The sequence below is a fragment of the Exophiala dermatitidis genome, assembly GCF_000230625.1.
Source record: "Exophiala dermatitidis NIH/UT8656 unplaced genomic scaffold supercont1.5, whole genome shotgun sequence".
NCBI lineage: Eukaryota > Fungi > Ascomycota > Eurotiomycetes > Chaetothyriales > Herpotrichiellaceae > Exophiala > Exophiala dermatitidis.
The window spans coordinates 2,220,174-2,245,915 of record NW_008751650.1 but is presented as its reverse complement, the minus strand read 5'-3'; the positions used below and the strand labels follow the sequence as shown (position 1 = coordinate 2,245,915).

General features: G+C 52.6%; 10 protein-coding genes across 10 annotated transcripts; 5 read left to right on the top strand and 5 right to left on the bottom strand.

Moving 5' to 3' along the window:
• Positions 1-198: 198 nt before the first annotated feature.
• HMPREF1120_06380 (uncharacterized protein) lies at positions 199-2,101 on the top strand. Its single transcript, XM_009160581.1, has one exon. It carries the CDS (start codon positions 1,405-1,407, stop codon positions 1,804-1,806), a length of 402 nt encoding a protein of 133 aa, XP_009158829.1. The 5' UTR covers positions 199-1,404; the 3' UTR covers positions 1,807-2,101.
• Positions 2,102-2,390: 289 nt separating this feature from the next.
• Positions 2,391-4,664, bottom strand: HMPREF1120_06379 (tryptophan synthase; the record flags this gene model as incomplete). Its single annotated transcript, XM_009160580.1, has 2 exons — positions 2,391-4,471; positions 4,529-4,664. 2 exons carry the CDS (start codon positions 4,662-4,664, stop codon positions 2,391-2,393), a joined length of 2,217 nt encoding a protein of 738 aa, XP_009158828.1.
• A 917-nt stretch (positions 4,665-5,581) lies between these two features.
• HMPREF1120_06378 (uncharacterized protein) lies at positions 5,582-6,844 on the bottom strand (the record flags this gene model as incomplete). Its single annotated transcript, XM_009160579.1, has 1 exon — positions 5,582-6,844. The coding sequence occupies one exon, from the start codon at positions 6,842-6,844 to the stop codon at positions 5,582-5,584; it is 1,263 nt and encodes a 420-aa protein (XP_009158827.1).
• A 536-nt stretch (positions 6,845-7,380) lies between these two features.
• On the bottom strand, positions 7,381-9,705 carry HMPREF1120_06377 (uncharacterized protein; the record flags this gene model as incomplete). Its single annotated transcript, XM_009160578.1, has 3 exons — positions 7,381-8,474; positions 8,529-9,525; positions 9,595-9,705. The coding sequence occupies 3 exons, from the start codon at positions 9,703-9,705 to the stop codon at positions 7,381-7,383; spliced, it is 2,202 nt and encodes a 733-aa protein (XP_009158826.1).
• Positions 9,706-11,879: 2,174 nt separating this feature from the next.
• HMPREF1120_06376 (uncharacterized protein) lies at positions 11,880-12,230 on the top strand (the record flags this gene model as incomplete). Its single annotated transcript, XM_009160577.1, has 3 exons — positions 11,880-11,894; positions 11,949-12,058; positions 12,143-12,230. The coding sequence occupies 3 exons, from the start codon at positions 11,880-11,882 to the stop codon at positions 12,228-12,230; spliced, it is 213 nt and encodes a 70-aa protein (XP_009158825.1).
• A 739-nt stretch (positions 12,231-12,969) lies between these two features.
• HMPREF1120_06375 (uncharacterized protein) lies at positions 12,970-13,434 on the top strand (the record flags this gene model as incomplete). Its single annotated transcript, XM_009160576.1, has 1 exon — positions 12,970-13,434. The coding sequence occupies one exon, from the start codon at positions 12,970-12,972 to the stop codon at positions 13,432-13,434; it is 465 nt and encodes a 154-aa protein (XP_009158824.1).
• Positions 13,435-14,270: 836 nt separating this feature from the next.
• HMPREF1120_06374 (uncharacterized protein) lies at positions 14,271-15,135 on the top strand. Its single transcript, XM_009160575.1, has one exon. It carries the CDS (start codon positions 14,293-14,295, stop codon positions 14,593-14,595), a length of 303 nt encoding a protein of 100 aa, XP_009158823.1. The 5' UTR covers positions 14,271-14,292; the 3' UTR covers positions 14,596-15,135.
• Positions 15,136-16,003: 868 nt separating this feature from the next.
• Positions 16,004-18,561, top strand: HMPREF1120_06373 (acetylornithine aminotransferase). Its single transcript, XM_009160574.1, has one exon. It carries the CDS (start codon positions 16,214-16,216, stop codon positions 17,702-17,704), a length of 1,491 nt encoding a protein of 496 aa, XP_009158822.1. The 5' UTR covers positions 16,004-16,213; the 3' UTR covers positions 17,705-18,561.
• Positions 17,804-19,127, bottom strand: HMPREF1120_06372 (uncharacterized protein; the record flags this gene model as incomplete). The annotated part of the gene is made up of 2 exons (XM_009160573.1): positions 17,804-18,465; positions 18,776-19,127. The coding sequence occupies 2 exons, from the start codon at positions 19,125-19,127 to the stop codon at positions 17,804-17,806; spliced, it is 1,014 nt and encodes a 337-aa protein (XP_009158821.1).
• Positions 19,128-20,101: 974 nt separating this feature from the next.
• Positions 20,102-24,928, bottom strand: HMPREF1120_06371 (uncharacterized protein; the record flags this gene model as incomplete). Its single annotated transcript, XM_009160572.1, has 4 exons — positions 20,102-20,406; positions 20,472-24,162; positions 24,228-24,654; positions 24,831-24,928. 4 exons carry the CDS (start codon positions 24,926-24,928, stop codon positions 20,102-20,104), a joined length of 4,521 nt encoding a protein of 1,506 aa, XP_009158820.1.
• Between the last annotated feature and the right edge of the window lie 814 nt (positions 24,929-25,742).

The window sequence follows — 25,742 nt, the reverse complement described above, 5'->3', positions numbered from 1 at the left end:
GTCAGGATAGGTGTCAGGGAGACAGGACAAGCATCGAGTCTGGAGGAGAGTGATGGCCGAAGTGGGCGTTCCCCGACATTCCTCCTCCGCAGCTGACTAACCATTCCAGAATGTAGCATCACGTGCCGTCACATGACTTCAATAGAGCCTTGATGACCCGAAGTCTTTTTGAACCACGTTCTTTATGTTCAGCCTTGTCGAATGGGCCAGCCTTCAGATGGCGAGGCTGCAAGAATGCCGAAACCGCTCTGCAAGCCTTCGGGATGTGAGCAGCCGCACCTCCGGACATTATTGAGCTGTGAGTTGCTAGGCAACGCCATACCAACGAGCAGGGCGGCCAGAATGCACCAAGAATATGTGAGAATATCCATCCCAGGTGAGGCCGTTCAATAGCCCCAGAGACGGTATACTTGAAACAGTCCGCTGTGAGGATGCGGTTGTTGTCACATGCCCAAGCACGCTGCTTCAAGAAAAAAAGGGGGCGGGAGAAATTTCGTGGCCGGGGCACAAGACGGTGTAGCGGTACATCGATGTTCGAGGCGTTCAAGAAGACGTGGTCGTCTGGATCTGGTTTCTTAAGAGCTCTACATTTATGAGGTGATGTGGTTGAGTTGATCGAATGCGTAGGACGGCTGCACTTCACGGTAAGATATCGGCAACGCAGGGTTTCAGTTGAAGGACACTTCCAGGCGGTGAGCGCGTGGGCAACCAAATGCAGCGGAGACATTCCACTCCAGCCAGTGTTCCAGAACGAATATCGATATATGAGCGTGGCCGATAACAACCTCGAGGCCACTGGCAAAAAAGGGGACAATCACTATCCTTCACCTTGCGTTGGGCTAAACCTCACCAACGCCCGGGCAACAGCCACTGCAGCGCCGCACACAACCGCGCTCTCAGTGCTCAAAAACAAATCTCAAACGACCAAAAAAAAACGAAGGAACTGACCACACCAGGATTCGAACCCTCGACCATCAACCAGATCGACAAAAACTTTTTCCACGAACCCCTGTGATATGGGGGTCGTGGGAAGTGAAACCCGGGATCGTTGGGTTTTTTCTTGCCTCGGACGGCTCGTTGATTGGTGTCACTCCGGGTTCGCTGGAGTTTTATTCGCATTGATCGTCGGTATACCGCTGGTTGGCGTCACCCCGGGTTCGCAGGAGTTACGGTCGCGGTTCGATTTCGCCCAGTCGATAGCTGCCACACACCTTTGTTGACCGGCTAGCCGATTAAGCCAAGGTGGCTTGACCTGCACTATCGGTGCTGGGGGTCTTTGCGTTATTGTTAGTGAAATCCGTCGACAATATTAATATGCTTGTGTTTTTTGAAATTGGGTTGCCGCTAGTTCAAGTTGCCGTGGTACCTAGGTAGGTATTCACTGCAGTGACGAGTCTAGATCACATGCCTGCCTCAATCTTTAGCCTCAGCTTCAGGCTTCAGCCAGATCTGGTCGGCTTGCCTACGAGGGCACTGCAGGCCCAGTCCTCAGAACTATTCAGGATGTTGGCACCTGACGCCGGTACGCCTGGGAACCTATATCTTCCTGCTGCATTATGTCCTCTTTACAACTTTACAACTCTTACACCAGCACCAGTACGAGTACCAGTACCCACAACAACGTGCCCTTCTCTTCTGGCACTGCAGAACTTGAAGGTCCTACTGTTTTACTGTTTCTTTTGTCAGGCTCGTTCGTCTGCTGTACTATCGAGGTCTACGACATCATGGCAGGAGTTGGAAACAGAACGCTCCAATCGGCACACTATCCCAACCCTGCAATCTGCCTGCCTGCAATCTAGAGAGTGAGTAGCAAGTATCCTTCTTTCTCCGCGATGGTACCACTACCTCTTCATCTTTTGCCGCCAGAAACACGTCCTTGCTCCAGATAGTCAAGGACCATCAGACTTTATCGAGGAGCGGTGGTTTGACAGTCTCCCCACGACGTTGCTCAGCCATTTGCCTGTGGGCGCTGAAAGGGGGAATATACATATGAATATGAGATGATACAGGCTCTCTGTGTCGGTTTAAATCATAAGTAGATAGATAGCCAAAATGAAACAGGTGGCAATAGACTAGCTACCAGTACTAGAAGACAAACACAGGCTCAATGCTGTATGTAGTTAGTGAGACGTCACACAGGTGATCAATGCAAGATTACGTGGTTTCCAAAAGCCGAAGCCTGAATTAATTGATTGATCTTTCATAGCTTTTTGCATTGATTGCATCCACACCAGTCTAGCACAGATGCACGTCACTATACACGAACCAGATCTAGAGATCCGAATCTGATATTTTCATATTCCCGGCTTGAAGCTAAGGGGCCACCAATCTCAGGAAACCCATGAATGTAGCCGACCTCCAGAAATCCTTACGCCCGACCCTATGGCGCTTTAAAATCGCAACTCCCACCCGATCTGAGGTCCCAATCTGGGCAACTCGTCCGCGACACTCTGAACGTCCTTGTCACCCCGTCCACTGAGACAGATAACCAGAGTTTGATCCTTGCTCATCTTCTTGGCCACTTCCATAGCCCCATAGATTGCATGGCTGGACTCGAGAGCTGGGATGATGCCCTCGGTCTCACTGAGAGTCCTGAACCCGATAAGGGCCTGAGCATCCGTGGCACTGATGAACTGGGCGCGTTGACTATCTTTCCAGTTCGACAGTTCGGGCCCGACACCAGGGTAATCGAGTCCGGCGGAGATGGAATGTGTGTCGGCAATCTGGCCATGTTCGTTCTGCAGAACGTAGGTCCTGACTCCGTGCAACACACCGACCGAACCACCTGACAGCGTGGCCGAGTGTCTGCCGGTGTCGACGCCTTCGCCGGCGGCTTCGACACCGATAAGCTTCACCGACGGGTCGGAGCTGAAGGGGAAAAACATGCCCACAGCGTTGGAACCGCCACCGACACAGGCGATGACAGCATCGGGCAACTTGCCGGTAAGTTCCTTCATTTGTTCCTTTGTTTCTTGTCCAATGACACTCTGGAAGGTGCGGACAATGGTCGGGAACGGATGAGGGCCAATGGCCGAGCCGATGATATAGTGTGTAGTGTCGAGGTCGACGACCCATGCGCGGAGCGCTTCATTGACGGCGTCACGGAGGGTTCGAGATCCAGCCTCGACGGCGACAACTTTTGCGCCGAGAAGCTTCATGCGGAACACGTTCAACGCTTGTCGACGCACATCCTCCGCGCCCATGTAGACTACACACTCCATGCCGAACTTGGCACATACTGTGGCCGTAGCCACGCCATGCTGTCCAGCACCGGTCTCGGCAATGATGCGTGTCTTTCCTAGTCTTTTCGCAACAAGAATCTGACCCAGGGCATTGTTGATCTTGTGGCTTCCAGTATGGTTGAGATCTTCTCGCTTCAGGTAAATCTGAGCACCGCCCACCTTTTCCGTCAAGCGATCTGCCAGGTGAAGCGATGAAGGACGGCTCATGTAAGGGTAGTAGGATCTGAACTCCTTCCAGAATTCAGGGTCGTTCTTAGCTTTGCTGAAGCCCTCCTCGAGCTCAGCCAAGCAGTCCATCAGCGATTCGGGGACATATTGACCACCAAATTGGCCAAACCGGGCCGGGATGGCGTTAGGGTTGGGCTCTGTACCGTTTGTTTCAGAATTGAGAGCATCCAGCTGGTCGGCCAAACCTGGCTCCGACGGCACGTCCGCGTCCGTGATGACCTTATCGACTTGAACTTGATGCCCATTGAGACCATTGGTCGAGGCATTGGGCTCCTTAGCGGCGTTCATGGTCTCAACGATGCCCACCTCTCTGGTGAGGCCGTTTGTCTCGTTGAATTCACCGACTTTTCGGCCAGTGATCTGTGAGCAGTACTCCTGGACTGCTTTTGCGTATTCTCCTTCTTTCGCGTTCCCCAGAACCGTCACAATCTGACTGCCAATGACCACACCTTCAGCAATCTCCGCAACGCTCAAGAAGTGTTCTCTTGTGCTGACACCAAACCCAACGGCAGCGGGCACGCCGCCAGAGTATTGATGTACTCTTTCCAACAACTCTGGAAGTTTGGTGTTCAACGTGCCGGTTGCGCCAGTGACACCCATTCTTGAAACCACGTAAATGAAAGAATCGGCAATCTTGCAGAGCAGCTTCATGCGTTTCTCCGAAGTGGCCGGAGCGATCAACGGGACGTAAGAAAGACCGGCCATTGCACAGTTGTTTCGAAACCTCACCGCCTCCTCCGGGGGCAAGTCCACCATGATGAATCCGTTTACTCCAGCCTCTCTGCAGTCCTTCAACATGCGATCTTCACCATATCGGAGGAGGGGGTTGTAGTAACCCATGAAGAGCACGGGAACTCGTAGGCCTCGTTTCCGAGCCTCTCGAACGAATTCCAGCGCGGTTGAAACTGTGACACCATTCTGGAGAGCGATGGTATTTGATTTTTGAATCGTAGGTCCGTCCGCAATAGGGTCGGTGAAGGGCAAGCCGAGTTCGATGATGTCTGCGACGGCGACAAGTTAGAGACGTCAACATGCTTTACGGAATCGTGTGTTCTTACCAGCACCACCGGCCTGTAGCCCTAGCATAACATCCGGGGTTGACTCCTTGGTGGGATACCCCGCGGTAAAGTAGGTTACCAGGGCCGGTCTGTTCTCCTCTTTACATCGTGCAAAGGTCGCCTTGAGGGCCTCCATATTGGGCGTTGGCTTGGTCTTTGGACGATAGTTGATCCACAAACGAGGGAAGTCAGGGCGATGAATATACCAAGGAAGACAAGACCAAAGGGAATGCAGTGCGACTTTATGGACTGGGAGTATAGGAGAGTACAACTGGGCCCTGAGTCACTCAACACGGCGCATTGATGTCGGGATGGAAAATAAAAGTGGGTGGCGCTCGGCTGCGTTGAGCCCTGCAGCGACTGCTAGTACTGCACTAAAATTCGTCCCAACTGAACCGGCCTAGAACCACCCTAGCAGTGCCACGCTGACTAATCTTGTCACGTGATCCATATCAGCCTCATGTTCTCAGCCTCATGTTCTCAGCCTCATGTTCTCAGCCTCATGTTCTCAGCCTCATGTTCTCAGCCTCATGTTCTCAGCCTCGTCACCAGTGATCCACTCTCTGACAAAAGCATGGCCAACGTTTGACAAATTGGTGCATCTTCAAACAGTATAGTTCCCCTGAGCTACGACAAATTGTTCTGGGATAATTACGGGCAGGGCTGAAGCCCGCCAGCTCAAGATCCGGTCAATCGCAGATGGCTGTTTCGCGTTCGACTTGCTCCAAGACTTGGGTTGGTCTTCAAAGTCTTGCATCGATAAATGGTGGTCCTGGGCCTGAGGTTCTCGTGTTTTCGCCTTTCGGGTCGATCAGTCAACCTTGGGAGTGAGTACAAATCTCCTTCGCCAAGTTGAAGATGGCCCGTTAGCCGGCCAAGGTATTCGGATAGTACATCCCACCTGAAGTAATGTGAACCTCTCGACGCAGTATCAATCGGGGCGCCTAGAGCGTCGAGTAGATTGACCAATTCAAGTGGAGCTTTCCTGGGTTGGACGGAGATTCCCAAGGAGCCTGCCAATTTGAGATGAATAACATATCTCTCATTTGCAGTCTAACCGGGTTGCTTCCTCCAGTCTTCCATGTCCTTCAAAGTGTGGACGTGTATTGGGCTCGGCTTGGTCACTCCGGTCCTCTGGCCATCTTTCCCGCTGAAGTTTGCTTGCTCCTCACTGGGGTCTGATTGCTGATAGGTCAGATCACCCCCTTCCAAGACACTGCCGAGCAACTTCTTTGTCCTTTGGCGCCTCTCATATAGCTCCAGTAATCTGTTGATGCAAGCAGCGATCACGACGAGCATTGAGTTGACAATGGGGCTCCATTGGCCCACAGCGCGATTCGACTCGTTGACAGGCATGTTGTTCGACAGTAACGTGATCTCGTTAACCACAATATTGGCAACCATCAACGGAAGACACAGGGCGTCAACTATGAGGCTTAGACACAAATATGGAATCACGATTGAACACAGGCAGAATTTCTTCCAGTCCCAGTGGATCCGACCGACGTAGCCAAGTAGGGCAAAGTAACCACCATACCAGCGCTCCATCGAGGCGTTGTAGACCGTCTTGGCCATCTCTTCGCGCTGACCAGGATGGATGAGATAAGACAGCACGATCCGTTGGCAAAGCATCGACGGCGTATGGTTCTGGACGTCGATGCTCAAGGCAGCATACGCGGCGAATTGGATGGGCCCAACCAGCACGTATGCCGAGCGTGACTTGGTATTGTCCACCAGACTGCGTGGCACCGCCTGTATCTCCGACTGCTGCCTCATGGGTTTGGACAGGGAAAAGCACTTATAGGTGCAATTGAATTCCGGGCTGATTAACTCCATGGGATACTCCAGGAGCTTCCCCTTTGAGGAGTAGCAGGCGGGCTCCGGCGGGCTGGACTCGGCGTCGAACAGGATGGCACGGCCAATCACCAGGCCTACGCCGACCAAGAATCCCCAAAATATCATGACAATTCTTGCCCTGGAGTCTCGTAGTGTTGAGCTCCAATGGATGATGCCAATGTAGGCCAAAGCACCTGTGCTCAAGACGGCCCAAGCCGCCATGATATCTAAATCGAACACTCCTTGCTTGCTTTTGACCAATGCCATCATGTGAATCGCTGCCGTGCCGGCATATGTTAATGCGCTGACCAGGGCACCGATGACGAGCCATTCCCGCCGTCTACCGAAAATTGCAAAAACGAGTGTGACATAATACAGGAATCGAGGTAGTGGTCCATAGGTCCCGGATATCGGATACACACAGTTAATCTGGCTTACAGAGCCGTAGTTGGTGTCCCAAGGGGTCGCATTGGTCGACATCTTCTCCACAACTGGTGACAAGCCTATCTAGGCTCCATACAAGAAACCTTCGTGCTAATGTCAATACAGGTCGTGGAGGCCGGTTGTGCATTGAGCCTCCGGAGCGTGGAACACATTGGTTCTGGTCGCCGATGCTCTGGCTGGACACAGTAGGCAGTTAACCCGGTGTCCAAGCAGATCAGCGCGTGGGTCAGGAGACAGTTGGGTGACCAAGGTGATGGAGCGAAAATGTTCCGGTGGTAGAGTGGTAGAGACGTGATGAGACTGTGGCTTGGAGTGTTGGTAATTGTATGTTGGTTGATGCTCGCCTTGCACTTTGAAGTTCAGGCTGCCTTTTGGCTAGTATGTACCTTTTATTGGCCCCCTCCGACTCTGCGCTCCCGAATACGCAGAAATTACATCCCGCTCCGCCCATTTGAACCAAACCGCTTCCACCAAGATGAAAATCACATTCTGTCTAGCACTACATGCCGGGTAGACAATGTGTCATTGTATGACAGAGTGGACTCTTTGTGAGGGCGAATGCAAGCCCGAGTTCACCCAAGTACTATTTCTTTCCATTCCGGCCCGGCCTCCAAGGCCCTATGCAGGGCTTCCGTCAATATACGCCCCAGCCCTTCCCGGTAATATATGCCGTCCTTTCTGGAAACCAGCATGACATTATAAACTCCATATTCGCGTCGTGAAAGCATATCTTCAATATCGTCCGGCAATGTACCCTCCCAGATTGCGAGTTCATCGTCTGTGAAATGACTCACTCTGGACATAATCAAAAATTCAAATGGTGCGCCGGCCCGCGGCATCCAATCTACATTGAGATCGATGGTTCCACACCAAAGTCCATTGCGATCCGCGAGTCCTGCGCGGATCAGTCCTGGATCAGCCGGTGCTGGTCTCACCGTGGATAAGGCGCTTGGACCTGTAAGTCGTTTGCGAAGAGGTGAGATGACTGATTTGTGAATGAGCGCAGGGGAAGTGAGCTGGAAGACAGCTGTGACTGTTCGGAAATGCAACAAGGGGAAGCTCGTGCTCAAATTGTGTCGGGAAACTGGTCGTCGATTTTCTGGACGGGGCAAAGGCGGTGGTATTCGCGCATATTCTTGCCGGGGGAAAGGATGAATCCCCACGTCCTGATCAGCATGCCACTCAATCCACGACTGCGCTGGTTCGGTGTACTTCCACTGGACCTCTCCAATCCAACCGGACCATGACCAACTAGGGAATCCTGGCCGGCGATAGAGCCTCTTGGTAGATTCCCAGATCAGGGACGAGTCCATCATCGTTTCCAAAGCACCATAATAGATCTTTGCTCCGATCCGCTTCTCCAGCACAAGCTGGACGCCCTCAAATGCGTTCAATATATCATTCGGGTTAGTGAGTTCACGTCGTGTATACAACTCCACGGCCGAGGTGAACTGAACAAACGGTTTCTCCTTGAATATCCGGGTCGGCATGTCAATCGAGTCGAGAGACCATCCGTTACTTCGAGGCATCTCCATGTCCTCGCAAAAGGTCGTTCGTCGACACTGGTAGTAGATGCGGCCATTCACAAATAGCAAACACCTCCGGGAGAGCATCCTTTCCTGAAAAGTCCAGGCACGGGAATCCCATTGTGAAGTCGAGATGTAATCTAAAGCAGGGAAAGTTAGCACTCAGCACAACTGTGTGGCGTATGACCACGCACCTTCTGCAAGATGCGACACCATAAGCCGCAAGCCAGGTACAACCTCCTCGATCTCTTGGTGGAATTTCCTTGACTCCTTTCTGACTCCTGGTAAGCCTGCATTGGCGTCTTTACCGGACCCAGCTACCACCGTCAGGGCGGCACGTGCATACACCCAGTCATCATGATATTGGAAACCGTCGTCGTGCATGAGGGCCAGGCTGTCAGTCCACAAGAACCTCTCCCCAAGCATCTTAGTAAGTCTGATGGCATCCTTGATCGTTCGTGGAAGCTTCTCCTTTTCCAAAGCTCCCGGTTGTGATAACCTTGGAAGATTCTTCGATGTTGTAAAGAGTTGAGCAAAGTTCTTGCCCCAAAGATAGCTCAAAGCGACGTATCTCGAAGTCTGTGGGGTCTCGACAATACACATCTGTTCCACGTCGACAACACGGAAGACATTCTTCGGCTGGCCGAGCAGGTCCGGGTGCACCAGAGACTCTTCACAATCATTCCCATGTGTTGTCTCACAGTCCCGGATCCACTGACGAATGAGGTCAGGGTCTAGCAGATCGGGCGAGCTGATCCTGCGGCCAAAGAATTCCCGACTTGGAGCATCGTCCGCTAACAGGACTAGGTAACCATCTTTGAAGGCCTGAGGGTCACTGTATATGAGCAGCCGCCGTGTCTTCGGCTGGTAGATGTGTTCTCCGGGCCTGTTAGGGTCCGGCCCCAAGTCTTCTTGACCGTCCACCACCCATTTTGCATAACATACTGGGTCGTCGTCGGCGTGAAGAGAAGGAGTCCGTTGATCGGGAGGACGATCTGCTATTTGCAGGACTAGGCGGCAGAAAGGGCAATGTGTCCGCCTCCGGATCTGGGACAGTCTCCCTAAATATCGAAACTTGTGGGCCTCTTGATATTTGTTGTCGTCCGGCTGGACTAGAAATGATTCCACCTTCAGATCAAGGCGGCTGCAGGTGTCGCACAAGTAGGATTCTGCTGGCACATTCCGGTCATCCTAAACACGAAAGCAATGTCAGCCACAATGTGTATTAGAAGGGAGGCTCGCGCAAGAAGGCTCTCGTACCAATGCTTTCACCCAGCTGGAAGGGAGACGTCCCAGGTGCCGGAACTTTTTGGTTAGATTTTGGATGGCGGCGGTCGAACTGGAACTCGCAACAGGTTCAGAGTCCGACATCTGTATACATTTCGTGGTCAATCAGTACTAAGTACTAAACAAGAACAAGAAATATATCTTACATAGGGAGATAGAGTGCATGTACCGAATGGAATGTGAACGTTGTATCCGTGCTATCTAGCACAGACACAGCCGACAGTGGCAGCGTGGAGGCGATGCAGCCTAAACATGGAGTGCGAGTGGGTGGCTGTTTGAGGCTGAGGTGCTTGAACCGTGGATAGGCCTCGCAGTCATCCCCGCCTAAACAATCGAGTGTTTACACCTTAACCAAGTCGGGCGAGCGATCCAGATCCTGATGGAGATCTGACGGGAGACCAGGACTGGCCCGTCCGCAGCCGCAGCCGCCGCCACAGACATCAGCCATATTATTTACTTGGTTCCGCAGCGTGGGTACAGTAAAATGTACAGTGTTAGGCGTGTTAGGCGTCTGGTGTGTTTTCCTATTCCTCCGAGTCTGCTTCGCTATTAGCAGTTGTAAGCCTGCGATGGCACAAGCGCTATCCACTACCAGATTCTCTCAGCATTGGCATTGCCGTAATTGTTCATTTCTCAAAGCAACGAAGCAGGAGGCATTGGCAGCTGAGGAAGACCCCCGATATCCTTTACGAACCCAGGCCTCTCGTGATACAGGTAGGGACTATTCATTCTTATTTGGATCGATGAATATCCGCGGCCTGCAGCTGCTCGCTCAGGTCGGCGAAGTTCATGGCTGAATTTGCTTTGCCAAGTTCTTGATTGCCTTAGGTCACCTCTGAATTCCTGGCAGCCTGCACTAACATCGACGGCAAAGCGATCCTGTGGCTTCGACCATTGGAGGATATACCATGAAAGCCATACTGAACATTGACTTCTCCCCTGAGTCGAGCACCATCGCAACACATGCTAGGGGCCCAACAGGGAGCTGGATGTTCGACTCTACTACCGACGTAAAACGGGGTTCTGCATTCCATGCTTTCCATCATGAGCCTCGGTAGATGACAGAGGCGGCGAGACCGTTCATCTGCCCGCTGTGATATGACGGCATGGTATCAAGACGACTAACACACTGGCGACTTTCCATCAGCATGGTGAAGAATGCAGGAATTCAACCATCTCCATGACTGCCATGGCATCCACGCGCTATGCATTGTCCTATCTACTGTTTGCACCGTACTGTACTTCCTGTTACCACATGCGGGACAGTTTCTGCTGGTGGATTCTATTTCGTTGTAGTAGCATCATGGCTCTTGATCAGGCGGTGCCCCAACCTCGCCCAAAACTGTGGATTTCGGACGCTCGGCTCGCGTAGGGACCAACGGGACACCAAACGAGCCAATAGCCACAGATAAGGCACGGTTGAACCCTGTCAAACTGGCATTGGACTGGAGAACGGGTGGAGGACTTAACAGCACGTTTCGGCGATTGCGGCAGCCAGATTCAGGTTCCAAGGGATCAGCTGCACTGCCGCGCGGGGGCCTAGGAGAAGCAGGAGACCGCCTTCAAGTTCTTGGCCGATGGGTGACAGTCGATAATGACACTGATAGGATGCGAACTCTGCTAAATGTGCACTTGAGGCGACTTGCATGAGGAAATTCGGTCGAGAAGAACCTGGATGGGGAGAGGCATGAAGTCCAAAATCAGAGGAGTGCATTTCGGCTTGGAAGACATAACTCTTCAGGCTGCGTGACTGGCAACTTCAAGCATGAAACTGAGGTGGTGACGGACCCCCAGCTTAACTCGGCAAGTTGCGTCATTGATTACATGCAGTCTGCTACTAGTAGTAGTGGTGTTAGTCGTAGTGGCACAGGTGGGAGCCAGTGCATGCAAAGTACAAACAGACAAGCGCAGTAGGAGTTGACAGTGGAAGTGGGATGAGGCCATACTACGTAGTGCAGTTGCAGTGGGAGGAGTCAAGTCGAGCGTGGCCCCTGCTGCAGTGCGACACCACCACTGCCTGATAACAAACCCCCCGCCATACTACTACACAACTTGGTCAACTAATTGTGTGATCGATCCCTTCCCGTTATCACCATCTTGTTTGCCCCATTTGATCATTCCCAGACAACCCTCGATCATCCTTTTAAAGTGTGAAAACGCAGTCTCGCCTCGTTCGCGGTCTCTATCCGGCATCTTTGCGTCTATTCAGGCACCAACCGTCATCACCCCACCACTACCACCAGATTCCAGTCTTCAACATGCCTCTGTACAATGTACTGCACTCCTGACCAGTCCTCCGTGCTTGTCAGCCCAACTAAGCTTTACAGGTCACTCTGAAAGAGAACGCCTCGCCCGAGGAACTAAACAAGGCGAAGGAGAAGGCCAAGGCTGATGGCGGCGAGATCAAGCATGAGTTCACTCTGATCAAAGGCTTCACGTATGACTCACACTGCATATGTCTTGATGAATGACCCCATCTGTTATTTGCCAGCAGCTAAACAAGTCTGTTTTCTTCCGGTAGTGTCGAGTTCCCCGAAGACAAGGTCGGCGTGCTCCAGACCAACGAACACATCCACGTCGAGCAAGACGGCGAGGTCAAGACCCAATGAACTGGTCGAAGGGACACAAGGAAATTACGTTGAAGATCATTTCACAATACTGTCTGCTCCCTCCAGGAGACTTGAGCTTGAAATGTTTAGACATGCCATCACGATCGTTGAGGCTGATTGACAACGAACGATGACTGGACGACCATCATGATACTCAGAAGCACGGGGCTGGGGCTCATGGGGCAAGGCATTGCGATTGATTCTACTAGGCTGCCAGCAATGAGAAGAAGAGCTATTAGAGCCAGAGGATACCTAGGATCATGAAGCAATCATTAGACTGTTTTCATTTTCACGCCAGTACGGTGTTTCCTGCTTGTTCATCGCCTGCCATAAACGTCTCATCAGCCCCGGAGACATTGAATCTGCAGCTGTACTTAATGCTTCGGTCGAGACCATGCCCGCCCGACGTTTGTCTAACCAACATGGCATCATATAACACACCATTATATCTCCAATCCATCCTAAAAGAGCCGCTGAGCAGCCAACGCAGTTTGCAGTTGCTCAACGGACCATTCCCCTTATAGACCCTTTCGCCCTCTCGTTCAGATTTGGTGCCGAGTTTTCTCAAAAATCCGTCGTTCTACCATTATACGTCCACTCGCCCGCGGCGCCCCACCTCAACGGCTCATTCTTAGGACCTCCAACCTCACCCGTTTTGGGATTGACATCGCCCTCAAACTCGGGCTCCGCGCCCCTGACCACGTTTGGATGCAACTCCTCGCCTCTCCCTCTTGCCTCAATGGCCCGGTCCAGCATCTCCTTCATTTTCTTCTTGTCGTCGGACACCACGTCGTCATTGTTGGTTGTCCGGATTTTCTGCACTCGAATGTCCACGGTCGACTGCGCCTCCGCGGCTTCGGCCTCCGACAGATCTGGCGACTGGTTTATCCGTGGAGTGGGTGTGCTGCGCGGAGTCGAGAATGCGCCTGTCGATGCGCGCTGGAGCGATTCGAAGATCTTTTGTTCTTCTTCCGGTAGACGTGGTGGCGCGGGTCCGCCGAAGCTGCTGAATGGCGAAGAGGAGGAGTTGTCTGAGCGGAAGCAGGACGTGCTGCTGATGAAGCGAGAGCCGCGAGAAGTTGAACTGAATAAATGTGCTCGTGGCGCGGAGCTGAGATGGCGAAAGCATTGGAGGGAAGATGTGGCGGGCTTCATGGCGGCAATGACCCACGAAGAAAGGTTGACTGGGGGAGAGATAGGATAGCAACGCCCAGAGGGGAGTATGGGTATCCTTTAGTGTCTTCCACAAGCTGTCGCAAGGGAGTCGTACAGTTGTAGTTGATCGAGGACAAACGAATAGTTGTATATCTACGGTATGTAAAGTAATTGAGGCGATGGGCGTATGCGTTATTAATTATTTGGCGTGGCCTTTTCCGATCGGATGTGCACCATGCAACTTGAACTCCAACAGGGAGTTCGGAGACAGTTCGGCAATAATAACGTCGTCAACTACCACCGACAAGGCCCGGTTTTCAGGGGCTTGAGAGGGTATACAGTGGCCAGGTCCCCTTTTATGCCAAAATTGGCACTAAACCATATTAGGCAGGTCGTGAACGGCCTTACAGTATCCTACAGCAAAGGGCGACTACCCGCTCTATAGATACGCTTTCGAGATTTCTAATAGTCTATAGGGCAAACTATTCCTTAGACCTAGAGCCTATTAATGCCTATCAAATAACGGTAGTAGAAGTCCTTCTAGTAGAGTAGGCGCTGCCTGAATATTATGTACTCGTATTTACTGATCGTAAAAGGCTAGTCTGTAATCTATTGGGCCCACTTTTTTGGCATAAAACGAGACCTGGCCATAGTACTACCTCAAGCTTCAGCACCTGAATATTCACTGCACTGCAATCACATTCTCACTGTGGACTTTTCAGGGTCGTTCGCAGATGAAGGACATCGGTGGATGTATCATTGCAGGAATAATAAAGAGTACATACTAGTAGTCTGCATGATGATTTGCTAGACCAATGATTGAAGTAAAGTCTAATTTGAGGATAGGTCGTGACTTTCCTCCTGACACGTCCAACCCAATGCCAGCACAAACACCTCACACCACTCAATGACTCGTCTGGTTGGACTTGGAGCATTGAGGGTTCCCAATGTCAGCCAACCATGCGCCACTGTTGAACTCGGCATAAACCTCGCTAATCTGGCCAGATGGAGTGATGGTGAAAGTGTCGATACCCTTCACCTCGTATTGACCAGATCCTATCCCCTTTCCAACCCAGCGCCAGGCAATCTTGTTGCAAGTGTAGAAGATGTCGAGCGTAGTCACCGTTGGAATTGGTGGCTGCGCTCCCTGACCTGCGAGGAAGGCCGCCTTGCTGGGGAATGTCACGCCGCTGATCTGTTCAACTATTAGTTCACGACGTTCTCAAACAATCGAAGGAAAAGAATGATGCAGACATTTTGGCTGGCCAGGAGATTGATAGAGCCGCTAGTGTCGGTGAAAGAGTCGGCAAGCAGAGCATTAGCCTTGGAGGCAAAATCGGCTGCTTGAGGAGCAGTCAAGAGAGAGGCAAAAGTGTTGACGATCGATGTTGCTTGAGCAGGACTGAGGCATGCAGTATGGGTAGGAGCAGTGTATCCGAGGCAAGAACATGCGCTGCTGTATCGCACAGAGCCACCACAAGCTGAAGCGTATGTTGGCACTGTTGGAGTGGGAATGGGACTCATGAAGGCAGAACAATCGGCCTGTCGAGTAGCCAGCGGTTGTTGTGCTCCAGTGCCCGTGATGGCCCTAAGGAACTGTTAGGGTCTTGAAAGGAATCTGAGTTCCATTCGTACCTTTGCGCAATTATCCGCGTTGCAGACACCGCGAGCCTCGAGGAAAGGGTTGGCATTGGCGAAGGTCAGCGAAGTAGCAAGGGTGAACAACAAAGCTTTCATGGTGGAGGGCATCTTGACGGTTGAAGGTGAGAATGCTTCAAATCAAAGCGTGCAGTTAGAAACTCAACCTTTTTGACAACATGAGAGAGGACGAGCCTGATTGAGGTACACGATTTATATATTCCAAGAACAGCTCCAAAACATTGCAGCGAGGAAGGACGCGCGCTCTCAGAGACACTGCTGAAATCCGCCAGGTTATTCCGCAAATCATCCCAGACAATCTGTCAAAAGTAGACTGGAAAACAGGGGGTCAATGGCTCGAATGGGCAGGATCGTATTTCCAAGGCAGTGGATATGCAATGTTCAATTGCGGACGTGGGACAAGCCGATCCCAAAGGGGAAATATTGTAGAGAAGCCTGGAAAGTCCGTCGGAAGGGGTCAGACATGGAGAAACCCAGCCGAGGAAACACGGTCAGGGCTGAATCAAGCCGAATCGAGACCGCTGCTGATGCCCCAGTTCAGAAGAAGACCAGATCGAGGACACTGCTAGAACTGAAGTGGCTTGAAACAAATCCTTACGCTTCAGCATCAGATTGGGCGAGTTTGCAAGCGATCCGACCAGATCACCACTCGATCATTTCGTACTCCCTTACATGGTCATTCCTGTAGCTTGATGCCTCCTAGCGTAAGGAGATTGCGGTCTCAGAACAGAAACCATGAATAGCTGAACATTCGACAGGGTGCCTAGAATCAGGTAGCCAGAGCTGCAGATGCTGGAAGGTGGAAGAGGGAGGGAGGGAAGAGTGTGTGATCTTTGTCTTTGATCGCTACGAGAATCCGTGAGGCTGCGTGTTAAATCAATCTCCTTCGCCGTAAGCGCTGACGCTCCAGTTTCGGCTGCTCTTCTCCGCTGCCAGTGCCAGTCTTGCAGTGGTCGGTCAACTCCAAGCGTGTGTCTCGCCGAACTCGCAGGTAGTGAGGGGAAAAAAGATACAAGCAAATCTGGAGATAGCAATGGCAATGACTCAGTAATGTATATCTACGTACTCGCTACTCTTTTCAAGTGCTAGAAACTCTTATTTCGTGTCGACGTGATTACCTCGACACAGCAGATCGGTTCTCGGGCAGTTGGTCCTCTTCCATCCGCGCCATGGCCTTCTCCATGAGCAAGCGAGCAGCATGCTCCTGTTTCCAATGGGCCAAGTTGGCGAGCACCTCTTCTCGAACGACTCTTCGAGCGAGACACTACGCCAGTGCTGCTACCGTGCCTACATCTTCTAGCTCCCACCTTTCAAACCAAGCTGGGATCCGACATGAGTCCTCAGTGCCCAACCCAGACCCGTCCGCGGACTCGCCAACTACGGCCTTTCTGAAGCAGACCGCTCCTTACATGGTTCCTACCTACGTCCGGCCGCTTCCCATGTTTGTCAAAGGAGATGGATGTGTTTTGTACGACAATGAGAATAGAGCATACCTCGACTTCACTGCAGGCATAGCGGTCAACTCTCTGGGCCATGCGGATCCCGAGATATGCAGGATCATAGCCCACCAAGCACAGCAGCTGATCCATGCCTCGAATTTGTACCATAACCCCTGGACGCCGACGCTTTCCAAATTGCTGGTGGAAGAGACCAAGAAACAGTCACCCGGCTCACACTTGAGTCAGGTCTTTATTTCCAATTCGGGCTCCGAGGCCAACGAAGCAGCCATAAAGTTTGCCCGGAAGGTGACTTATGCCAAAGACCCAACCACCAAGCAGAGAGACATTGTTTCCTTCCATGGCTCTTTCCACGGTCGTACATACGGATCGCTGTCAGCGACCCCTAACAAGAAGTACCAGCCTCCCTTTGGCCCCATGTTGCCCGGCTTCCACTATGGCACGTTCAACGACGTGGAGGGTGTGCAGGACCTGATCACGGAAAACACTGCTGGTGTCATTGTTGAGCCGATTCAGGGAGAGGGAGGCATCAACGTGGCAACACCAGAATTCCTACAGGCTCTCCGCAAGAGATGCGACGAAGTGGGCGCTGTCTTGATTTTTGATGAAATTCAATGTGGTCTCTCCCGCACAGGGGATCTATGGGCTCACACAGCGTCAGGAGTTCAGCCTGATATCCTGACATCTGCAAAAGCACTTGGAAACGGCATCCCAATCGGTGCGACACTGGTCTCCGGCAAGACGGTCGGCCCCTACATTCAGACAGGAGATCATGGCACGACCTTTGGCGGCAATCCTTTTGCATGCCGAGTCGCCCATCATGTATTTGAGCGTCTGGCCAAACGTAAGCTACAAGAAGAAGTGCGGGTGAAATCCACCTTGTTCTTTAGTGCTTTCGAGACCATGAAGCAGAAGTTCCCTGGTGTTGTCACGGAGATTAGGGGTAAAGGCCTGATTGTCGGTTACCAACTGAGCGACTCAGCCAAAGGCAAGGCATCAGAAGTGATTACAGCTGCACGAGAAAGAGGTTTGCTGGTCATTACGGCCGGCGACGGGGTACTCAGGGTTGTCCCGCCGCTGGTCATCTCGCACGAAGAGATCAACCGAGGCTTGGCCATTCTAGAGGAAGCCATGGATGTTGTTTATAACAAGCCGGCCGAAGTTGATGGGACGCAAGGTCAGCAAGAGATGAGCGGCCGCTGAGCAGCAGCCCGTATTTCAAAGAAGTTAAACAGTCAATTTCAAAAAAGAGGAAAACCAAAGAAAGAATAGCAGGTCTACTCTGTCTGATCTACTCCCGTCCTATCTTGTCTCTCCCAATGGGATCTTCATACCATGCATGCCGCGGTATGCAGGTCGTTCCGGAGGCGACCATTTTCCCGCAAGGATCTTGTCCTCATCAACGAGCTTGAACACCTCCACCTTCAATGGTCTGCAACATTTGATCATTTCTTTTTCGCTATCCCCGCCGAAACCCCACAAGGACAAATCACCTCCCGGGCACGTGGAAAGTGCCATGAGAAGATCCTGTTCCGCAAAGAACTCGATATAATCTCCCGCCTGCGCCGGACACGGGTTCATGAAGTATCTGCCCTGTTCGTCCAGCCCGGTGACTTGGAAGATGTTGATCACATCGTGGACATCGGACTCGTTCAGACCAAAAGGCAGAACGGCTCTAGTTAGGTTGGAATGGCAATGGAAGTCGTACGATGCTTCAGGTCCAGACAGCAAGGTATTGATGTACGGGTCACATCTTGTGCCGAGCAAGTCGTGCACTCGACCGCCCGTGTTGTCGACCCCGTACCATGAGAGGGAGTCGGCGATGATGGTGCACAGCGGCCGCATGTATGGGAGGCAAGACCAGAGACGGTCGTAGGTCGACACGTGTGACGAGTGCAGTTGTTTTGTTCGAGAAGCCCAAAAGCGTTCGCGGGGGTTGTGAGCGTTCCAAATGTTCAAATCGCCTGAAAAAAGAAGTTGTTAGTAGAGTGGTTCTTTAGCACAAAGCATCCATCCCTTTTTGGATCTCCTATTATCGATCGTCCTCCTCTTTTGCATCGCCTTTTCTCTGCTCCCTGTTTCGTCTCGTCTTCCTTTTCTTCAAAGTCCAACTTTTCCACCTCTTGTTTCGCGTCCAGTGAATGCTCCCCCGTCAACCTGACTCGACTGTTTGTTACCGCAAGGTAATTGTCCCATTACGGTATATGCGCATAGCAAGCGAGCTATACCATACAAAAAAAAAAAAGGAAAAAAATATCAAACTGGCCAACTCACCAACCTGCGGTCCCTCCGGCGTACTTATCCTAACCACACTCCTCGCCGGCGCCTTCCACGCCCTTCCCGAGCGAATAGGCAGCGTGAAACTATCGACCAATTCGCGTTGCCCTTGCTTGATCGAATCGTACAGGTCGCGATCGACGGTTAGTGGTGAACGAACACCAGAAATCCCATTCTCACCACTGCTACCAGCGTGACCTCCCGTTGACGTCGTCTGAGTGGTGGTCGTAGTACTTGTTGTAGGACTACTTGTTGCAGGGAGATACGCCGGCGTCGGCGGAGGCAGTGGTTTACGGGCGCGAAGACGGGCTTCTGCTGGTGCTGCTGGTACTGGTGTGGATGATGCCATTCTTGTTGGATTTGCTATAAGAATGCCCGGTGACTGTATAAATGGTTGGATGGATGGATGGATGAATGGGATGACTACTATGTGTATATATATATGGGTCAGGGAAGAAATGAACAAATAATTGGAGAGATCAGCTTTCGACTCGTCTTTGATCACGGTTCAGCACCTACATTGCCTACATACCATACCCATATCTCAACGAACCCACAAGCTCCTTATTGCAATCGTACTGTACAGTTGGTTGTACCAGGGAGATCGGCCGAGTCAGTCTCTAGACGGTCGGACATATCCGAGTCTTTATACGTCTATATCTCGTCGTCTAGATACCGGAAACAAAAACATATTACGTTACTGTACCTAACCCACTCTGCAGCGGAGATATCCTCTGTTTCCAATATGCGGCAAACTTTTTTCTACGCAGTAGGTACTCGGGCACATACTACAAGGTGCAGTGGTAGACTAAGCTATATCTATGATGGTAAGAGGATAGGTAGAGTTAGATAGTACACTTCAGGTATTTTGGGTACCTGTTACCCCACCTACACAGAGGATGGTACAGTCCGTATGCTCGCAGCGCTCTTGGGCCGCATTGTATTGATACACTGTAGCATCACAGTTCAGTTTCATCTCTCCGTCTCAATTCATTTCTTCACCAGTCGCTGGATTGCCAGGCACTGCAGTAGTACAGTAATAGGGATTGTCAATACCTCACAACTTTACAAGTACAACGGTGGTACACAGCACGTCTTCATTCAACCGCATGCTTCTGGCCGGCTTTCTCATTCTCACCACGGTCTTTCCAACATCCATGACAGTAATCCAATTGGCACCATCCGACGAATGGCTGATCCAACGGGATACCTGAATTTCAAGTTTCTCCCTCCAGTAGACAAACACATAAAGATAGAAAAATCGAGTCTCGATACGCTCGTCGCCAGTGCAGACAGGTAGCGCATCACACCTTTGTCCAACATTCACCGCTTTCCCTTCTTCTTCGCAACAACCTTGAACGCAGCGTTACTTTCTTCTCGGGCGTTTGTTGTCGGTGGTCCCTTTTTGGCAACTTCACTCCAACCACCGCCGTTCTTACCGTCTGCTCCACCAGGCAGGGTACCGTTAGCCGCCGGCTCGACAATGCCCTTGTCGGCCAGTTTGCGGCGTCGCACAAATTCTTCGGCAAATCGTCGACCGTCGAGCGTTTGAGAACTGGCATACACCGAATCCGAAATGATTTCAATCTCGGGTGGCAATTGCAGTAAATCTTGCACGAAACTATCGACTACACGGGCAACAACAGTTAGTTTGATCCACGCCACAAATGAAAGAAAAAGGTGTCACACTCACGATTGATGTTACTGTTCAGCCCCTTGCCAAGAGCACCCTTGATCCATTTGGCGAATTCTTCATTTGCCTTGCTTTGGTTCGACACCGTGGTACTCCGAGCAGTTTGAACGGCAGGTCGTGCTTTAGCCGCACTGGCGGCAGAGCTGCTAACGGTACGCGAAGCCGGCTGAGGGGTGGCAACGACGGCGGCAGGAGTCTTGGCCTTACCACCACCCGAACCAACCGTCGTCCAAGCCCCTCCGACCGCAGCTGGTGCTGTAGGTGTGGCTTTGCTGGCCAGCTCGGCATATCGCTTGCCAACAGCTGCTGAGGCCGGACTGCCGGCATTTTGAGCACTGGCAGCCGCAGCCGCAGCGGCGGCACGTTGTTTGCGTGCCTCTTCCTCTTTTTGAATCTGAGCCAATGTCTTCTTGGCCGGCGTGCCAGTCCCGGCGCTGGGTTTGACTGGGGTCTGTTTGGCCCAAACAGACGTAGCTTGAGTTCCCGCGGTCACTGGGGAGGCAGAGCTGCCCCAAGTGGATGTCGACGGAAGACCTGGAACGGGCGCCGCGGTGATATGAGCTTGAGCCAATCTCTCTTGCTCTGCCTGAGCCCGCCGAGCTGCTGCGGCCAATTCTTCTTGTTCGGCGGCACGCTTGGCCTCGGCTTCTTGAATCTCCTTCAATGACGGTCCCTTGGGATGATCTGCGATTCGCTCAGCCCATGGAGCAATGGAAACGGTGGGGGTCTCGACAGGAGTTTGGGTTGCTGATCGCGACTCGGCTTGTAGGGCATCTGCAACATGCTGTCGGTTGCGCTGAGCTGCAGGAGCAGGCAAAGGAGAAATCGACACCGGCGGCGGTTCAACCGGAGTATCCTTCTTCGATCGCGCGCTTTCCTCGGCTGCCGCTTGTTGACTAGCTGCGGCAATCTGCACTTGCTGGGAAAGCGACAAGGGCTCATGCTCTGCCTTAGCCACGGGCGGCGGATGACCAATTGGGCCGGGCGCCTTTTGTGCCGGTGCTGTGGTTGAATGTTCATCGACATGACGTTGAGCGCCAATGGGTTGCGGTCGAGCCTCGTCAGGGCCGAGACGACCAGCCTGGATATCCTCTTGTCCACGAAGTAGGTGGAACTCGTCCAAGCGGTCGTTGCGGCCCTGTGGCCCTAAAAAAGCATCCTGATGACCCCGCATGTCGGACTGCTGCTGCTGCTGTTGCAGCCGAGCTCTGTCCTGAAGCATGGTACCGACGGCCGGAGGAGGGCCGACATCTGCTGGCGAAGGACCTAATGGGGCGCCTGAGAATGGAAGATTGCCTCGCTGACCAAAGTTCATGCGTTCCATCATGGACTGTAGATCATCGTCCCTACCAGCCCTGGCTTCCACGCCAAAGGCCGGGCCTGCAGCGGCCGCTCCTGCCTGACCAAAAGGCAAGCCACTAGCTTGCGGCGGTTGGATCGGGGCCGGCATAGGTGATGGGTGATAACCAGCCGGAGACGTAATGCTGCCAAAGCTCGGTTGGCTTTGTAGCGAGTGAGCGGAGGAGTGATGTTGCAATGAATGCATCCCGCCTTGGATCTGCATGTGTTTCATGGCCATTTGCTGCTGAGCTAGATGCTCCTTCTGTCTCGCCATGAGAAACTGTTCTTCCTGCTTCCGTCTTTCCAGAGCGTTCTGTTGTTCAGCGGTCAAGGTTGTGCCAAAGCTTGGGAAACTGCTGGCAAATGGAGGTTGAGTCGTCCCGCCGGCCATGGAAGTATTCGCCCAGTGGTTTCCTTGTCCCGCACTGGGAGGCCCATGAGGTACCCCGATCTGTGGCACCAAGAACGGTTCGCGTGAGTTGCCAATGCGCCGGACGAGTTGAGCCAAAGGTTCGTACTCAATATCTTCCAGCTTCTTGACCTGCAGATCGGCAGTAAAGAATCCAGCCTTGAACCAGTCGTGCATCTCCAAACCGGAGAAAGGACCTTGAGTGTTGCCTTGGGGATCGCGATAAATCCAGCGCATGCGATCTGGCATGACCATTTGTCGTTGTTGAGCAGCAGGCAGTTGACTAGACGAGTTGCTTCCACTTGACTGACTGAGACCATGTCCCGAGACGTTCTCGGCCCCAGTTGCTCTGGCTGCCGCGGCCTGTGGAGTTGCAAGAGGGTTTGCCGTTGTGGGTGCCGATCCAAACTGACCAGAGGTGCCTTGGTTCCCTGCTTCATCGACATTTCTCAGAGATGGCGACTCATCAGGTTGTCCAAGTCCTCGTCCCAGGCCTTCCGGTCGCCTTCCGGTGTTGTCAAAGGCGTCACGGATAGACTGTTGCTGGGCGCTGTCTGGACGCGACTCGAAAGAGTTCGGCGTCATCTCGTTCCGGCTGTCCCCACGCATCTGTTCTTGCATCGCTGGCGGAAACATTGCACCGAGGCGACTGACACGGCCTGCAGAACCGAAGCCGCCCGATCCAAAGAAACCACCCCCAAGACCTCCCGCACCGGGTGACTGCAAGTCCGAAAGGGGACTGAACAGCGGGTCGCCAAACGCAGAGCTCACTCCTCGATCCAAGGGAGGTTTACCAGAACCCAGTCCAGCGGTCGACCAGGTAGGCATACCGCCCAGCCCACCAAAACCAGACAGACCACCAAATCCGCTGGGACCGCGCATACCAGTTCCAGCTTGTCTGTCTTCAGATCCTGGGAACATGGTGCGGCGACTGGCTCCAAAAGGAGGAAGTCCTGAAGCTTGCGACGTTGAGTCATTGGTATCCCGCTCATCATCTTCAACTCGTCCATGAGGGCTTTGGTACGGGTTGGTGTTGGTCGGGCTCATAGGTTCGAGGGGATTGAATCGTCCTTGAAGGGTGGGCGGAAATTGATCGTCTTGACCAAAGTCCCGCGTGCCAGTATTCGACGGAGGGCCAAAGGCAGAAGCTCCAACTTGCTCCATCCCATGATTGCCAGGTCCACTATCCTGTGCGCCTCCCAGTGCTGCGCTTCCTGTCCGAACCGGCGCATCTTCGTAGGGGTTAGTCTCGCTGCGGCCTGGACGGGTTCTAAAATCATCGCGTAGTCTGGTCGGCGCCGAGCCAGTGTCCTCCTCGGGTAGTTTTTCGAGAGAACCAAAAGTATTCAGATCCTTGACGCTCTGAGAAATGTCCTCCGAGCTGGTCTTTGACAAAAGATCCTTAAAGCGGCTTCCCCGAGCGCTACCAAAACCAAGTCTTTTATCGCTGGGTTCTGTCGAGGCAGGAGAACCGATCGCGAAGCTGCCAAAACTCCCCATAGTACCAAATCCAGACGGCTGTGCACCGGCTGACCATGGTGAGGCAGGTGCGTTCAACCCGGCACTGTACGGACCAGTGCCTGTTCTCCGCAAACCTGGGATGGAAGGCTGCGATTCCGCCTGCTCATCTGCGGCAGAATCCTCTTTTGAACCTGGGGGAGCTTCCTCTTCCTTGTAGTCTGTACGGCGTCGTAACAGTGCGGGTGGAGGAGTGGCAGTGTTTGCAAAGGTCTTGTTCTCTGCCGGCGACATTGGACCACCTGTACTCATGAAGGAATCACTGGTTTCCCTGCGGCGTGTCCCAGGTCTTGCACCACCAGGCGTGCTGCTGTATGCCGACGAAGAGACCTTGCGCCCACCAATCACCCCAACTCCCGTGCCGTCCTTCGGGTTAATCTGCTGCTGTGGTTTTATCGGCGAATTGACGGAAGTCGAGAAGAGCTACCCCAACAAAACGATTAGTCGGGTCAATGCACCACAAATTCCGGGGTCTTGTTTCGCCTCACCTGCTTTTCCTCCTCAGTCATGCTCGTCAGTCCAAACGGCTCCGAGTTAACGTTGTAGTTCCAGCAGACTTCAGGTCCAGGAGCTGGGTCCTTCCCATCCGTACGGGTACCTTGATTTGCGTTCCCATTCTTAGCTTCCAGAGGGTCCCAAGTCCCCTGAAAAACATCTGGCAGATTCCGATCGAGAGCTGAAGACTCCTTGAGGCTTTGATATATGCTCAGCAGTTGGTCTTTGGAGTAGCGGCTTCCGCCCGAAGGAGCATTTCGCGGTTGGGCCGAAGAGCTGTTGTTGGAATTGAGGTGAGGAGGAATATACGCGGCGCCGTTGTTGCCTCCGCTGTCGCGTGCCTGTGATTGTGTTTGCGAAGACGTGGTGGCGGAGGAAGGTCTGCGGAAGGTCTGAGTGGCACCATTGACACGGCGCGACCTGGATCAAGCAGTCAATCAAGAAATTCACCAATATGTCCAACTCGGGTAGCAGTATGATAAGCAGCAGCAGGCAATGTTTGTTCTAGACCAGCACCAAGTGTATGCTGCGAGAGTAGCCTTGGGTTTTGGATGTGCGCGTCGTTTGGGGTGGGATTTTGGTACAAACAACCATACCATTCACTAGAACCGGCATTGTCCCTCCTATTGGCGGTATTATCTCCATTCGTACTCGCCGCAGCGGAAGCAAAGGTAGAAGAGAACGGAGCAGGCATTGTGCAGATGACGAAGAGGTATCTCGGGTCCCAAACGGCGGTCGATCGGACTGTGTGGGCTCGAGGTGAAAAACGGGCGTTTTGAGCGCGTGCTTCGGCGAGGAGGTTAAAGTTGCAGCTGCCTAATGGGCAATTGGATGTTGAAAAACGTTCGAGTCGAGGGTTTCGTGGTAACTTTGCGTCGTAGGTACAAGTTGAGAGTGAATATCTGCGGCTGGGCTGTCGCTGTGGTTAAGAGCAAAGAAAATAATTAACATGCGTGGGAGATGGGAAGGAAACTCGATCTGAGATGCAAGAGCAGCGTAACCTGGTTAGTGTGGTGTGGAGTAGTGCTGTAGGCACGTTAAAAGCACTAGTAGCACTGTCTACCAGGCAATTATTCGTGGTCGCTGCTGCTATTACCGCCGCTGGGCCTCTAAGGAGAATAGGCGCTATTGCGCCTAGGGACCAACCTGTCGACGTAAGGCACCTATTGCTGGTGGCCTGTCGCAAGACACAGCCCTATCCCACAGCGTACCTTGCATTGTACGGCCAGCGTATCCCACCTTGGATTGTAGGTAGCCACGCCGTTCGGCCTAAGGCGCCTACAATGTAGACCGCTAATTCATTCACCAGGCATCCTGCTCAGACCGCTGTTCTGAACAATTACCGTAAATATGAGAGGCAACCCCTGGGTTAGCCTTGGAGCTGCGTTAAGCGCACCACTTAATAAGGCAGTAATGAACAACATCCCCCTAACCCCTACATTTGACAGGCACGTAGGAAACCACAATGCGGCCATAGGGAGATTCTTGAGAAGTTCCTCTCCGTTCCA

Excerpts from the sequence above, each read along its gene's own strand:
- HMPREF1120_06380 (XM_009160581.1), top strand. The coding sequence starts at position 1,405 with ATGCCTGCCTCAATCTTTAGCCTCAGCTTCAGGCTTCAGCCAGATCTG.
- HMPREF1120_06374 (XM_009160575.1), top strand. The coding sequence starts at position 14,293 with ATGACTCGTCTGGTTGGACTTGGAGCATTGAGGGTTCCCAATGTCAGC.
- HMPREF1120_06373 (XM_009160574.1), top strand. The coding sequence starts at position 16,214 with ATGGCCTTCTCCATGAGCAAGCGAGCAGCATGCTCCTGTTTCCAATGG.